At 24.9% G+C, this 15,672-nt stretch overlaps 1 protein-coding gene across 7 annotated transcripts; it reads right to left on the bottom strand.

Moving 5' to 3' along the window:
- Nucleotides 1-563: 563 nt before the first annotated feature.
- On the bottom strand, nucleotides 564-13,745 carry LOC107171895 (protein halfway-like). Of its 7 annotated transcripts, none has more exons than XM_089230417.1 (9): nucleotides 13,462-13,745; nucleotides 9,114-9,326; nucleotides 8,369-8,695; nucleotides 8,122-8,297; nucleotides 7,871-8,041; nucleotides 7,651-7,809; nucleotides 4,343-4,450; nucleotides 2,189-2,266; nucleotides 564-1,506 (listed from the first exon to the last, which is right to left on the bottom strand). In XM_089230417.1, the coding sequence occupies exons 2-9, from the start codon at nucleotides 9,322-9,324 to the stop codon at nucleotides 1,300-1,302; spliced, it is 1,437 nt and encodes a 478-aa protein (XP_089086543.1). In that variant the 5' UTR covers nucleotides 9,325-9,326; nucleotides 13,462-13,745; the 3' UTR covers nucleotides 564-1,299. The 7 variants fall into 7 exon arrangements, 5 of the variants coding, with proteins under 5 accessions (XP_089086543.1, XP_089086544.1, XP_089086545.1 ...); XM_089230418.1 differs by lacking the exon at nucleotides 13,462-13,745 and adding an exon at nucleotides 13,048-13,327; XM_089230419.1 differs by lacking the exon at nucleotides 13,462-13,745 and adding an exon at nucleotides 11,248-11,547.
- Between the last annotated feature and the right edge of the window lie 1,927 nt (nucleotides 13,746-15,672).

The following is a 15,672-nucleotide window of genomic DNA, read 5'->3' as shown; positions in this document are numbered from 1 at the left end:
ATTAAATTTTTATTTTTTCGAACTATTCCAATGCTCCATTGCGCCATAATCCGTTTCTGAGTTTCTCCATTCAAATAATCCAGCCTGACTGATCAAGCTAAATATCAGGTATTCGAGCACGATGTGACACTGTGGTCATACCGAACTACCGAAGGTACTGAATACACGGTTTGAAGTTAAAACGTTAAAAAAAAATAAAAAAACGTTTTAAGTTGTAACGTGGGTACGTTGAAATTTTGAATTCGTCAGTGTTCTACCGACCGCGACAATAAGCATGCCTCACTCGACACTCATCAGTCATCAATCGCATATTATATTCATATTGTGCTCGTTTGTTTACTCAAGATACAGCACGTCGCACGTGTTATAAACGACTGGACGTTTTAATTATTAATTAATTTATCAATATTAATTTACATTACTTATACCTACACATTTTATTATTTTAGGATTTTACATTATTAATCATTATAATATTTTATTACTTGCTTTTTGAGTACCTAATTTTTTAAACGAAAACGTATAATAATAATAAATAATTACAAGAGTACTATACAATAATATTTAAAGCATAACATATTTTAAGTTTTTATTTCACTCATTAAAATGGCATTATACATAAGACTATTAAGACATGAGTAGTACCTTATATTAATTAATAACTATAATAATTGAATATTGTGAAGGCGTCTACTTAGTTAAAACTTGACTTTTATGAATAAAATTATGGTTACAATAAAATATATAAAACAAACAAAAAGAATATATTAATCAATAATGCAATCACAGCCTGTAAATAAAAACATATCAAATTACATTTAAACATTTAACATAAAATAAATAACACACGTACACGGTAGCCCACTAAAGAGATTTTTAAGTTACAAATAACAGAAGATTTTATCAACCAGCTAATTTATTATAAAAAAATAGTCTTTGGTGTGAACCCCACTGTGTACATAAATATAAAATTAGATCTGAACTTGTAATTTATAATATTCAAAATTTTGGTAAGTGTGTTTGAACATTTTGATTTTATCAAACATATTAAAGCTTAGTTAATAATAATAAAAACTAAAGATAATTTATGTTCAAAAAACGTCCCAAACAGTAATTAAAATATGTAAATATAATAATCTTATATAACAAATAATATATCAAGGCACAATTTTTAAGGCACTAGGGTAACTTATTGTTAGCACATGTAGCGTTTGAATATGTTATTAATAGCTCATAATAAAACAGTCTTCTTATAAATTACTAACGTGTATTACAATATTTTTTATAAGCCATACTTCATTACTCAAATATCCAGTCACAAGGGAGCTTTGGCATTTTGGATGCAGGCCATGGCAAATATCCAGCTGTTTTAAATACCCAATAATCATATGAAACTTTTCCAATCAACAGCAGAAGTACTGACAATTCAGCAGCAATAACATAATACATATAATGTGTCCAATCAGCTTTTTTAATGCACACTAATTTTTGATCCAAGTCTATTACCTATAAAATATCAACAATGAAATTAGAAACTAATTGATTTGATTTCTGGTATGACTAATTGGACAACCTGAGAAACCAAAAATGATATTAAACCATAGATAAATGTGTCTATAAGTTTCATATGAAATGATTACTAAAAATATAATATTTTATATTCTCATGTATACTCTTAATTGTTAACTTTGATGAACACAAATTTTCAATATTTCAAAAATTATTTACACATTGATAGACAGCCCATATCATAACGTTCATGATTTTAAAGTTGCACGTTCTGCATGACTGATATAACATTTAGTTTATATACATTTTAACATTGAATCGTTCAAACTGTCCAAAAAGTGCTGTTTAGTTGTCAAGTGCTATGGAAATAATGTTCATCAACGTGGATTCCTATGAGCCGTTATAACAATTATTATATTTTCAAAAACCTTTAATAAACCAAAATGTATTTATGGTTTTTTAATTTTTACATTAATTTATTGACAAATATAAAACAACATATTCATTTTCTTTAGAAGATAAAATTAAAATAAGACAGCTCTTTTTTAGTTATATTTACTGTGCTATAAATCTGGAAATTAAACTTGCCAATAAACAATAAATTATTGTTCTTATGTGGATAAAGTAAAATTAATTTGAAAACTAGATATTTATAAAAATAATTTAAAACTGGATTTACTTTTACTTTGTACTGCATATTACTGCATAAAATTTCATTGTAGTCTGGAATATGAATATGATTTGTTAATAACCAAATCTGGAAGTAAAAAACTTAAATCAATGAGCAATTCTTTCATAAGATTCATAATACGATTAAATAATGTATAATAATATAATTATTAAGACTTGGTTGTTTATACACTTCAAAATACTGTAATATGCATGCATTTATACAATAAAAAATTACGAAATATGCAATCAAAATGTGCACTAAAAATTATAAAATATGCATTTTTAGCCAATAAAAACATAAAAATATGCACGAAAATTATTATAATTCATAGAACATAAATATTTAATTTTTATTAACTAATAGTTATTTTTAATTATAATTATTGTTTTTTTTTTTGAAATACAATTATTTAAAATTTACATAAATACAACCGACTCAGCAATTTAAGTTGTACTAATACATTGTCCAGTCGTCGCCATATACAAAATTCTATTATTGTTATATATGTTAGATATCTAATAACCTACCATAGTCCTAAACAAACATTTTAATTAACATTTATATTTTATGTCAATGTGTGATAGATTTTAGTTACCGCCTATCAAACTTAGACAGGTATACACATTGTGGAATTCATTGTATAGTTCATTAATTTAAATTGTTTTTTTAATAAATGCACTGAAATATGCATTTTTATTTTCAAAATCTCAAAATATGCGATTGAATACAAAACTATTAAATACACAAAATCAAAATATTATTATTTGATTCAATAGAACATTAATTAAATTTATACCTAGGTTAGCATTAAATTGGATAAATAGAAAAAAATATGCAATTTTATAAACATCCAAGCCCTAATAATTATATAATACTAGTTGAACCTGTGAAATTTAGCCTATATTCTGCCAATAGGTATAATAACTTTTGTCTCAATCGATTCAGCAAATGGAATGGTATGTAATTCTGGAAATTTTACTTTTCTGCCAAAACAGCCATACCTGGTGCCTAATTGTTAAATTGGAATGATCTACAATATATGAATAATTTATCCATTTTTCCAATAACCACGCTTGGACGAATACAGTAATTATAATTATACCAAATTTCATAGAAATCAGTCCACCAATTGGAATTGGAATACATAAAGGATAAACAGAGAGAAATCCATTTCTATAGATATAGCTTTATTATATAGATCTGTTTGTCAAACATGCATTCCTAAATGGCTGGACTGATTGCAACAAAATTTGGTACAGAGATATATTAAACCTATGGGCAGAAGATAGGTTAAAAAGTGCTTGAGGCGTACAACTACCAATCAATATTTTTTGGGGAGGCGTAATTTAAGAGGTAGAATTTTTTATGGACTATGAAGTGTACAGTTAAAAAAAACAATTAAGGGATATATTATGTTATAATAATATAATAATAATAATAAGCAACTATCACTAATAGCAACCATTTATAAATAAACAAAAATGTCCATAGTAAATCTCAAAATGTCTGTTTGAGCACCTCCCGAGGTTGGGCCTTTTAAATTAGCCTATTATCTGCCCATAAGTCTATATAATATATCTCTGTACTAAATTTTGTCGCAATCGGTCCAGCCGTTTAGGAATGCATTAAGGACAAACAAACAGACAGAAATCCATTTATATATACATAGAAGATAGATAGATGATAATTGTAATTACATAGTAAATACTGACTGGCTATTTAATAACATTAAAAATTAAAAATTAATAAATTTTAAAGTAGAAATATATAGTAAGGAATTTCGATTTTTAATATCAAATAAATTATCTATACTATAATTTAATGGCAAATACCATTAATTAACATTTAGATGATAAACTACATGTTATATTTTTAATAAATATACAATTTGAATAATTTTACCACCATGAAACGTGTTAGTTGGAAATCAAATTAAGTGAGCCAACTATAAAAATTAAAAATTATAAGTTACAATCAACAAAATTAATATGTTATTGTAATAAAATATCTTGTATAATGAAAAAATAAGTTAACAATGAAATCTAAGATAAATGTTAAATTTTTATATAATGTGACTCAAAACTAATCAATTTAAATATTTATCATCATCATGACAAATTTCAGCACCTAACCTACCTACATTTATAAACTATAACAGACCTTTAATGATTTTGCAGTACTGCAGTCACATTGGAGTTCATTTCCACCCAAGTTCACAATATGTCCCTCAAATCTAGTAAAGGAGTTTTGAAGTATATACATAGGCAACTAGAAAAAAAAATAAAAGCAATGAGTATATTAATGTAGATACTTAGATACTAAAAAAATCGAAAGTCATTCTACTATGTAGGTTCCAAATATACCTTGTTATTGAGTAGGTCACAGTAATGAATTTAATACATTTTAATTCAATGATAAACACTATAATATAAAAAACAATTCTGAGCAGAGTGTTAGCCTTTGCATCTAATAATATTTTATAATTTATTTATATTATTATAAGTAACTTAGAACTAGTTTTTACTAATAACTAGGGTTTGCAACTTCTTGCACTTAAAACTATCGAAATATGCTGTCAAAATTGTCAAAATACGCAGCTAATTTTTTATTTTGTTTTTAAAAAACACATAAAGTATATTATTATTTATTAATTACTAATATAAAAATAAAAATCTAAAAATTAGGTAAGTACTTAATGTAATAAAAATAATTTTTACATGGGTTACTCATCTGTATTATCTTCATGTTCATGTCATCAGAGATATGATTAACGAACGAACACATACTGTTTTTCATTTCATCGTACAATTCATACCCGGCTAATAACTGATTACTTTGGAGAATTTGAATTTATATTTTTTTTATGATAAATCTGTATGAGTATAGGATTCATTAGGTTTTACCATAACTATACAAAAACTGTCGATATTATCGATAAAAAAGTTGATTATTAAGCGATAAAGAGACTATCATCGTAAACAGACGTACGTGTTAGATATGACAGACTACAACCAACCAATTATGATTTTTCCCAACAATTTTACATTTATAAAAATATAAAAATTTGAAATATGCCCAAATATACCAAAAATTGCTCAAATATGCGTTTTTCTTAAAATATGACGAAATATGCAAAAATATGCAAATTCAAACTTAGTATTTAATTTTGTCAATTCATAAAATAAATTTATAATTCACTTAGAAAAGACTACAAAAACTAAAAAAAAACATGTAACTGCAAGAATTCTCAAACCCTACTAATAACATATCATATTGTTGATATTTAATAGTATATACTGTAGCTAAGTAGAATAGTACAAATAACTTAGAAACAGACTAAATACTTTAAAAATTTCATTGAGTATGGAAAATGATATAAGCTATTGAAAAAAGTTTCAAAGTCCTTATGATTAATAATTTTTAAATTACAACAAAATCACTAAAAACAATTAATGGAAAAATTATTGTTTATTTATTAAATTTGTATAGTTAAAATATTCAACTTAACTAAGGCTGAGGGAAGGCCTAGCCACCCTATGAAGTTGTGAAATACCCAAAGCTAAAATAATGATCATTAGGGTCTGGAATTGTATGCATTTGCATATTTCATTTGTAAAATTAAAAAGTAACTAGGGTAAGACACAAATTTGAATCTTAACCTAATGTGTTGGTATGCAAAATTAAATATTGCATATTTGGAACATTTTTAGTTTTTATGCATATTTAACCATTTTTTTGAAATATAAATTCATATTTATGAAAAAATAGTATTAAGTTATTAATACTAAGACTTAATGCTATGTCATACGTAAAACCTGCAAATGAGGGAAAAAAAACTTTGCTAAAAATCAATATGCATTTTTATTTGAAAATTTATCCAAGTCTTTAGTAGTTAACTATAATACTTCAGGTAACTTTGAAATATTGTATTATAAAAATATACTAATTTTGTTTTAATTGATTTTTGTTCACGAGTTTCTTAGATGAGTGAATGTTCAAAATGCAACATACAATTAAATACATCATACAAAATACAATTAAATTATATCAACTAGGCATTTATACATTTTTTTGTTCTATATTAATCATTTAATGAATTATATACAATTTAAACTAAATAAATTTAATTAAAACACATTTGTGTTTACATATTTATGCATATTTGAATGAAAATCAGTACATAATATATGCATGCATATTTCATACATTTTTAGTGCATATAATTCCAAGCCCTAACGATCATAATATGTATTATTGAGTAAAAAATTTAAACCATACTTAAAAATTTCTACTATAATATTTGTTATTAATACATAATAATCTTAAACGCTATGTTCTCATGACAATTAAAAAATAAATATCATAATGAAAAAACATTTAATTCATTGTAATAAAATAAATATGAAAATATAAAAACTTGAAATTTATCACATTAGGTGCAATTTAATTTTCAGACAGAATGGTTAGATTGTCAGAACTCAGAGTAAGTATATAATATTGTTCTTAAATACTCTTTCAATTTGTCATATAATGATATAAACATAGGACAAAATGCATCTATAATTATTATTATCAAGTCGCATGAACCTGCATTCCTATTTCAGTAATTTGGCATTTCCCAACTCAACATTATGAGTATTATGCGTAATATTATTAATGATTTCCAACTATTATCAACTATGCTATAATATTATATAGAATACAATTTATTTTATTACAACTGGAAAAGTGTGTGCAGTTTTTAGTAATATTATTACTTATTATTGTGAAATTATTTACTTTTAATTTAACATATTATATTGAAAAGTAACAATATTGTCTTTGAAAAAATTATTAACAAGTTAGAAAAAAGTTTTTTATAAATTCAGTACTTTATATCTTTTTTATATGCCATTGATTACCTACTTTTGACAAATGTCAAATTTCAGAGCTATGATGACCTAAAACTTTTATCACAACATTATAAATTGGTTACAGAACTACTAAAATCAGAAATTAAAATGATACCAAACACATTAAATATGTATCAACAAAAAAATAAAATTATTCTATAAAAATATAAATATACTACTAAATTTAAATAGTGCTTAATGTGGGAACTCAAAAAAAAATCTTGGAAATAATTAAGCCACCCTAATTGTATAACCCTAGCTATATGCCTGACTTGAGATGTCTATAAAAAAAATGTGCTGGTGTATTTAAATTTATTTAAGTTAGTTAGTTAGTTTATAGTTAAGAACTGAAAAAATTGTTCTAGCTTTTTGACCTAGGATAAAAATTATCAACTAGAAGCCATTTTCTAGCAGAAACCACACTTTAACACAGAAGATTGAAACATTTTTATTGATCCTAATTTTGGAAACAAAAAACAACACACATCATTTGTATAACCAATAAATTCATCACTCAAAATCAAAAGTCAGTAAGTTGTTAACATATAATTATTATTGTAATGGAACTATACTTACTGTTTTCAATTGATTTAGTTTCAAACTCAGAACAGCATAGTTTTCTATAAAAGTTGAACCTTCCAATGACAAAAGGTTAGATATTTTATTTTCATCAGCATAAAAAAATCTCAAAGTTTTGTAAGTTTGATCTGTTACTAATACATCTATATTGGTGATCTATAAAACAGTAACACTCAAAAATATATTATTTAAATTTTAAATATTTGCAATTTTTTACATTATTGTTAGTGACATTTAATAACACAGTGTTTTCTGGTAGGTTTTCCGGTAAACTTGAAAGTTGTTTATTTGAACAATCTACTTCTACGGTATGTAGTGTCTTTGTTTCTTGTACCATTTCTATACCATGCCACTTACAACTACAATTCAATGGACAATCTTCGTATAACTAAATTATTAACAGAAATTAAAAAGGTAATTCTTATACTTTGTTGATTAAAAATTTAAATATTTAAGAACTAATATTACCTTGTTAATAATTTCTACTTGATTTAATGCAACCTTCTCAGTGGAATTGAACCAGTGAAATGACAGTGATGACATACAAAATGTTTCATTATATTTTTTAAAATACAATTTGTACTTGGCATTTCTTGATCTTTCCATAAGATCTAGAAGACTTGCACAATGAATTTTTACGTTATCTAAAAAATATTAGACAAATAAAAAGTTTAAAACAGTTTTAATTTTTACATGAATTGATGAGCTTAATTACTTGAAACGTCCAACCAAAACATCGGCACTTGACTTTTTATGGTAGGTAAACTTGATATATTTACATTGGAAAAATCTAACATAGCTAACATTTTAAGATTTTCCAATGCTAGAGGATCTTGCCATTCTGTACCAAAAGCATTATTCGATAAATTTAAGCAAGTAATTTGATGCATGTACTCTAAACGACCAAGTAGTCGATTAATATAACTATTTGTAATTGAAAATGAGATCAAACGGCTTAATTCAGGAGAAAATTTTCCAAAATTAAAATTGTCAGCTGTCATATTGTAAATGTGTAAAGCTGTGATTGTTGATAACTTAGCACCTAAAATATTTAGAAATAAATAAGTATCAAACTATCAATGCATTATACTAAATAGATTTAACTTTAATGATTATTATTTTTAATGTATACGGGTAAATATTATAAGATTGCCTTGCATTAATAATTATTAATTACCTATTTATCATAGGAATTTAATAATGAAGAAAACTATTTGCGTGGATCAAACATTTTGGAAGGTATTTCACATATTTCATATTAAGATTAAATTTAAAAATCAGATATTTTAATCAAAGTTTTAAGCCTTAATCCTAAATAGGTATTTAGGGGTTTCCACCATAACCTTAAATAATTAATACAAAAATAACCCAAATGAGTAATGTTATTTTATTACAAAGCAAATTAATTTTGAATCAAAGTACATTAAAAATGTTGTATGCAGTAATAATTTATTCTATACCTGAACACTCAAAGTTTTTTATTAAATCTTCATTTGACTGAACTTGGCAGCAAAATAATGCTGAATCACCAGTTTTCACGCATTTACATTTATTTTGTAATGGACAAGACTCTGCAGGTTGGTTGTAACATAGTGGTAATTCATTACATTGAATTATTGTTACATAAATGTAGAAAATAAATACTATAAGAAATAAACTTCTTTTACTCATATCTGCAACAAATGTAAAGTAAGTTAGCAGTTTATTGAAACCTAAAAACCAATAGGTATACAAGAAAAATGTCTGTTTCAATTAATGTCTCTATGAACAAAATTATTTATGAATTCATAGTTGTTTACTTGTTATATTGACATTCAAATCAAGCATTTAGAGGACTAAAACCCCTTTATCCACCAAACTATTTATTAGTTTATTCTTTACCTATTCTATTGATATCAATACTACTATGTTAATACTTAAGTACTTATAAAGATCATTATCATGCTTTAACTTTAAAATCATAAGCGTGCGCAAGAATTTTTCACAGGGTGTGCAAAATTATTTTAGTAAGTGTTACTTGATCTACTATAATTCAGTAAGATAAATATTGTCTCTATATCATAATTAGTTTATTTTATAATTAAATTTAAATTTTTTAGGCACTGTTTTATTGATAGCGAAAATAAAAAATATTAGATGTAAATTTAATATTATTATTGACTATTACATAAAATAAAAACAATTATTAATTTACATATTATTAGATGTACAACTAATTTCACTTAATAGTCAATAGTATTAACATTTATGATGGTAATCTTATCTGTATTAGTGTCGGTGTTTTGAACTCATCAATAATTTCCTCCATATCTAATGAGTTTGCAATTTCTTGTTCAATAAATACTATCAGTAAGGCATCTAATCTTTCTTAAGCCATTGTACTGCGTAATTTACTCTTAACTATTGTCATTTTTGAAAATACTCTTTCAAAAGAACAATGACTGGCATGATACCTAGTAAATTCTTGTAGAACTTTAAATATATTTTCAAAAATTCTCAATCAATCTGTTCCATCCATCTAGTTATCTAACTCAACCACAGAGTTATGGTACTATTATTACTTCCTCTTGGTATGTCTTCTTTCTATTTGTGTAAATCAGTGGTTTCCAACCTTATTTATTCTACGCCCCCTTTGTAGATTTTCAAAAATCTTGCCCCCCCCCCCCACCACCAATAAATTGAAAAAATTATAATCTTTTTGTTTACCTTACATTTTACAAATAAACTATATAATATTCGGAAAGACTACTTTTTTATTGATGATAGTAATTATAAAATATAAATAATTGTAAATAATATAGTATTATAGTGGAATTATAAATTGATGTGAGTAATTATTATAATAAATTAGTAAAAAATATAAATAATAGAATGTATAATAAAATTCTATAATCTATAACGATAACTAGTCTTTATTAATTTTTCATTTTTTCTCTTAATTTTAAATAAAATAACATTTAATAAATAAAAATTTTACTTTGTGATGACTGCTTGCGCCTCCCCAGCGATGTGTATACGACCCCCAAGGGGGGCACACCCCCAGGTTGGGAACCACTGGTGTAAATAGTCTGATTTCAGTGTTGAGTTGATCAAAAAATAAACTAAATGTATCAAAAATAGTTTATATATGTTTTTTTCTATTTATAGTTTTAATAAATTACCAAAACTAACAATTAAATCTAATGTATCTTGAATGTAATAGAATTTGATGCCATTTAACATTTTAGCAATAACATGGTTATATTATCTTCATTTCTTATTTTGTACTTTGAAAAAATGTCGGGAATCAAGTTCATAATCTACTTTGGACTTTGATTGGTATTTTAAGCCTTTTTACTTCAGGTATAGATACACCAATTTTAGTACAAATCATTTTAGTTTCATCAAATATTGTCTAAAATGTTTCATATGATCTCATTGTTTGAAGAGTTTTGCAAAGCAAAGATTAGTGTAACTGCTGTATATAAATCCAAGTTAGGTGATTGTAATGTGACTCTAACTTTGTTTACTAAATTTAGATTAGGGCTTAACATACACAAAAACAAATTTAAAAGTTTTCAAAGAATAAATGAGATCTTTTGTTTTGGCTCTTACATCTGGATGATTTGTTGAGTTTGATATTTCCTCCAATGCTTTTAGTATTGCTGTATAATTATGTTTAATTGCCTCAATTGCTTCAGAACGGCATATCCATCTAGTAGTTGACAGTCTTCAATGTTTTTACTTTATATTCTTTGAAGTTTTAATTTTTCATAATATAATAATATAACATGACATACACAACTACCTTCAATTAAATTATAAACTAACTGAATCCAAAATGTCACCAAAAAATCAAATGTCTCATGCTTTTCTTTTCAAATGGAATCTACTAACACAAGGTTTAAAATAGGTACCAAATAATACTACAATAGATATAGATATATTTTTATTATAATTATTATTATAATTAATATTATTAGTTATAGCATTATCTCAGGTACAGAGTATAATTTATGTATTATACATAATAATGTGATATATATATATACATATATGTGATACAGAATAAATTATACACATGGCTAAATACAGTGCATTTTTAAGCTAGTTAACTGGGCGACACTAATGTCACCCAGTGAAAATATTTTGTTACCTAGTAGATGGTATTTTTAAAGACTGGGGTGACACACGATTTATAAAAGATGAATAATTTATGATGGCAAAAAGGAAGAACTAAAAAAATTGTTAAATAATCAAATATCTGACAACAGCGATGAAATAAATTATGATGATAAGACTACTAAGAACCAAAGAAAAGTTCCGAATGCATATTATGTTTCTACAGAACGCTGTGTAACCAGCGCAAGAACCGAAAAAGTAAAAAGCGCAAAAGTATTTTTAAGTAATCGACTTGCCAATGATCAATCAAGTATTATAAAACGATTTAAAACTTTTTTAAATACACAAATTCATCAAGATACAATCAACGCGATAAGATGTGATATTGAAGGCATTTTTGGAAATGAAAATGTATTAACGTCTTGTGACGAAGTTATTGGTTTATATGCAACAGATAAACTTCCGTGTCCTATAAACATTACAGATCCAACGGGTAAATGATATTATTATTTAAAAATAAGTAGCTACTATTTAGTCTAAATATATTTAGTAATATATAGTATATTTATCCATGATTATACCAACTCTCAATAATTAGTTTTAAATAATTAAACAATTTTTCATCAAACATTTTAAGCAAGCACAAATTTTTGCAGTATGCAACAACACACCCTATTTACACGCCCATGTTTAAAATGTATAATGCAGGAACTATACAGATAAGGCCAAGATTGTTACAAGTAAATTTTTTACTACCTATTCATATTGAGGGAAGTTCTAGAGAAAAAATTTGCCTCTTTTTAAACAATGTAAGCTATGATTATCGGTGGAAATTGGAAAATAATTTATCACTTACCTACTCCTAATAAATCATTACTTCTCATACCTAATCTTGTTTAAAATGATATAATTAGAAAAAAATGAAACTTAAGTAGTTTTATGATTTACCACAATATAATAGTAAAAGGTATACATATAATATAATCCAAATAAATAATTTATAGTAGGTAAAGTATAAAATATAACAGTTTTTTTAATTTTGTACAAATATTTTCCATTTCTAAATCCTTATACATAGGTAGTTATATTACAATTAACTAATAACTATTGCCTATAATTTCAATTTCAAAGTATTTTTAGATTATTTATGTTTCTAATTGAATTTATTAAATATGGTAGTATACTAGTATCAAATACATATTTGTAAAATTCAATGAGATTAAAAACATTTTAATAATAAATACTAAAAATAAAAAGGTACCTATATTAATAAATGTTTAAATTACTACCTACCTAGTTAGATGAATTACTTATTAAACACACAAGTTCATATAGACCTTAATATTTTTATAACTAACAAAATTATTATAGAGCTGCCAATAAAAATAGATGATTAGTGAATTATAACATCTGTTATTTGTAATAAATTAATTGTATGAGCTATATACCATTTGCGTTACACACTTATCTATAAGTATTAATATGGTTTACAAAATGTTTATGGAAACATATGATCAATTATTATTTTTCTTGTTTAACATTGGTTTGTAAAACTAATTAAAACACTTTGTATCACATTAATGGTTAATAGTTGATATATCAGTAAAAAATAACCTTCAACCACTTCAGCCACCTTGTTGACAAAACATAATATGTAATAACAATAACAGAAGCAATGACTAACTGTAGCATAATTATATTTCTCACCTAAACAGCAAGTTGGGCGGAATTATCTTAATTATAATTAAACAACAACATATTTCTTAAATTAAATCAGTCGTTGGCAAGTAAAAAAGTAATATAGAGCCACCTAGGTAATACAAAAAAAATAGAATGTAGATACTTTTAAAAATATAATTAACACTAAAAGCAAAACGCAAAAGACAACAAATTGCAATAACACTAATAACTGTAACAAAATAGTATAAACAAAACCGAGAAAAATGTTTTTAAAACAATAATATTAGGTATGGGGTACCCAGTGGCCAGTACCCACATAGTATGTGGTTATCATTGATTATTCACGGTTTCTTTTATCAATAATATAGTATCAAACATTCAAACAGTGTAGTCATTTAAAACATTTCATAAAATATAACATTATAATATCTACATTATTATTCAATTTGAAATTAAAATTAATATTATGTAAACATATTATACTAATAATATTTTGGTACCTACTCAAGTATTTAATATTAAGTACCTAATACGTATGACTTCAGAGTTCAGAATTTTAAACACCTGCTAATATATAAATCATGATAAGTGGAACCTTATGGTTAGAGGCTTAGAGCACAGATTTTTATGCACTAAAAAGTATTGAAATATGTCATATAATAAATCATATAATATGCAGTAAAAAACATAAAAATATACAACAAAACAAATATGCAAGAAAATTAATTTTTTTATACATATTTACAAATTAAACAAATTATAATAATTAATTTTCATTAATACTAAAAAAAAAATTTGAAAATTTCTTGAACAACTTAATACATTTTTAAAATTTTAGGTACACATAAAATAACATTTTTCGTAATAGATTATTCATCTTATCTTAATGATAATGATGACTCCTGATTCCGATAGTGTGGTATCTAAATTATTTATGGAACATTTAGTTACAACAGTTTAAGCAATAAAATATCATCAATCACCATACAGTCCGTCAGTCCTCATCTGAGATTTGTTTAATATATTTTGTTATAAATTATATTACCTACTATCAGTGTTCGGACTTATCTAGATAAATTTATCTAGATATTTATCTAGATAGTTTTTTGTTCATCTTTTATCTTATCTAGATAAATAGTTATAAGGTATCTAAACGTTTATCTTAGATAAATAATTTACTAATCTAAATAAATTCATCTAGATACTTTTTTTATTGATGAAAATCGTAAGAATTGGCCAAACGATTTTTTTTAATTTTTATTAAATGTATTATTTATAAATAATACAATTTATAATAATATGAACAAATAACGTAAAATAACGACTGTGTTAAACTCATTTCCCATTGTCACATATCGTCATATCGATATCGTAGCCTGTAGAAATTAAAAATGTACAATTCGTCTATTTTAGGAATAGATGCTTGCCGTTGTCTGGTTATTATCGACGGTTGTTAAATTATAATTATTATTATTATAACAAAGCATAATTAATATTAACATTTAATTTAAAAATGTGATTTACTTGTTCTATATATGTTAATCCATTTTTACACACTAAAAAAAATAAAATGAACAAAAAATAACTATATTGTTATTTCAGATTATGGTACACCTATTTTAAAATAATTTTTAAAAAAATGTATCTTTTTTTTATCTAGATAAAAAAATATCTATCTTTATCTTTATCTAGATGAATATGAGTTTAGTCATCTTTCATCTCTATTTAGATACTTTTCAGTTGCATCATCTTTATCTTTATCTAGATAGAAAAATACTTATCTAATCCGAACACTGCCTACTATACAGGGCTGACTTGAGGGGTATGGAGGTATGGAGCCTCAATGAAAAAAGTGGCGCATACAAGTTGCCTCCCAAAATATACGAATTGCCTCCAGTCCTTATCGTAAATAAAAGGGTTAATTTACACTAGTTGCCTCCGATAGTCCGATGACCAGGTAGTTCATAATTATATACGAGTTGCCTGCCAAAAATGTTCACACTAGTTGCCTCCCATATAGAATAAAGTAGTGGTTTATAAACTTCATTGAACAGTTCCACATAAATAGGACATAGGTAATGTTTATTCAGTACTAAAAATATCTGACTTGGTAAAAACAATAATGATATAAAAATAATCAATACAAATAAAAAATATTTTACTACCAATTAAAAATATATAGTGCAGTTAAAAAACATCAGTCTTAGGTATAATATATAGAATAATGTTATAATAGTA

The sequence above is a fragment of the Diuraphis noxia genome, unplaced genomic scaffold (assembly GCF_037042655.1).
Source record: "Diuraphis noxia isolate RWA-SAM2 unplaced genomic scaffold, SU_Dnox_SAM2 contig0008, whole genome shotgun sequence".
Lineage (NCBI taxonomy): Eukaryota > Metazoa > Arthropoda > Insecta > Hemiptera > Aphididae > Diuraphis > Diuraphis noxia.
This window is presented reverse-complemented; position numbering and strand designations above follow the sequence as displayed.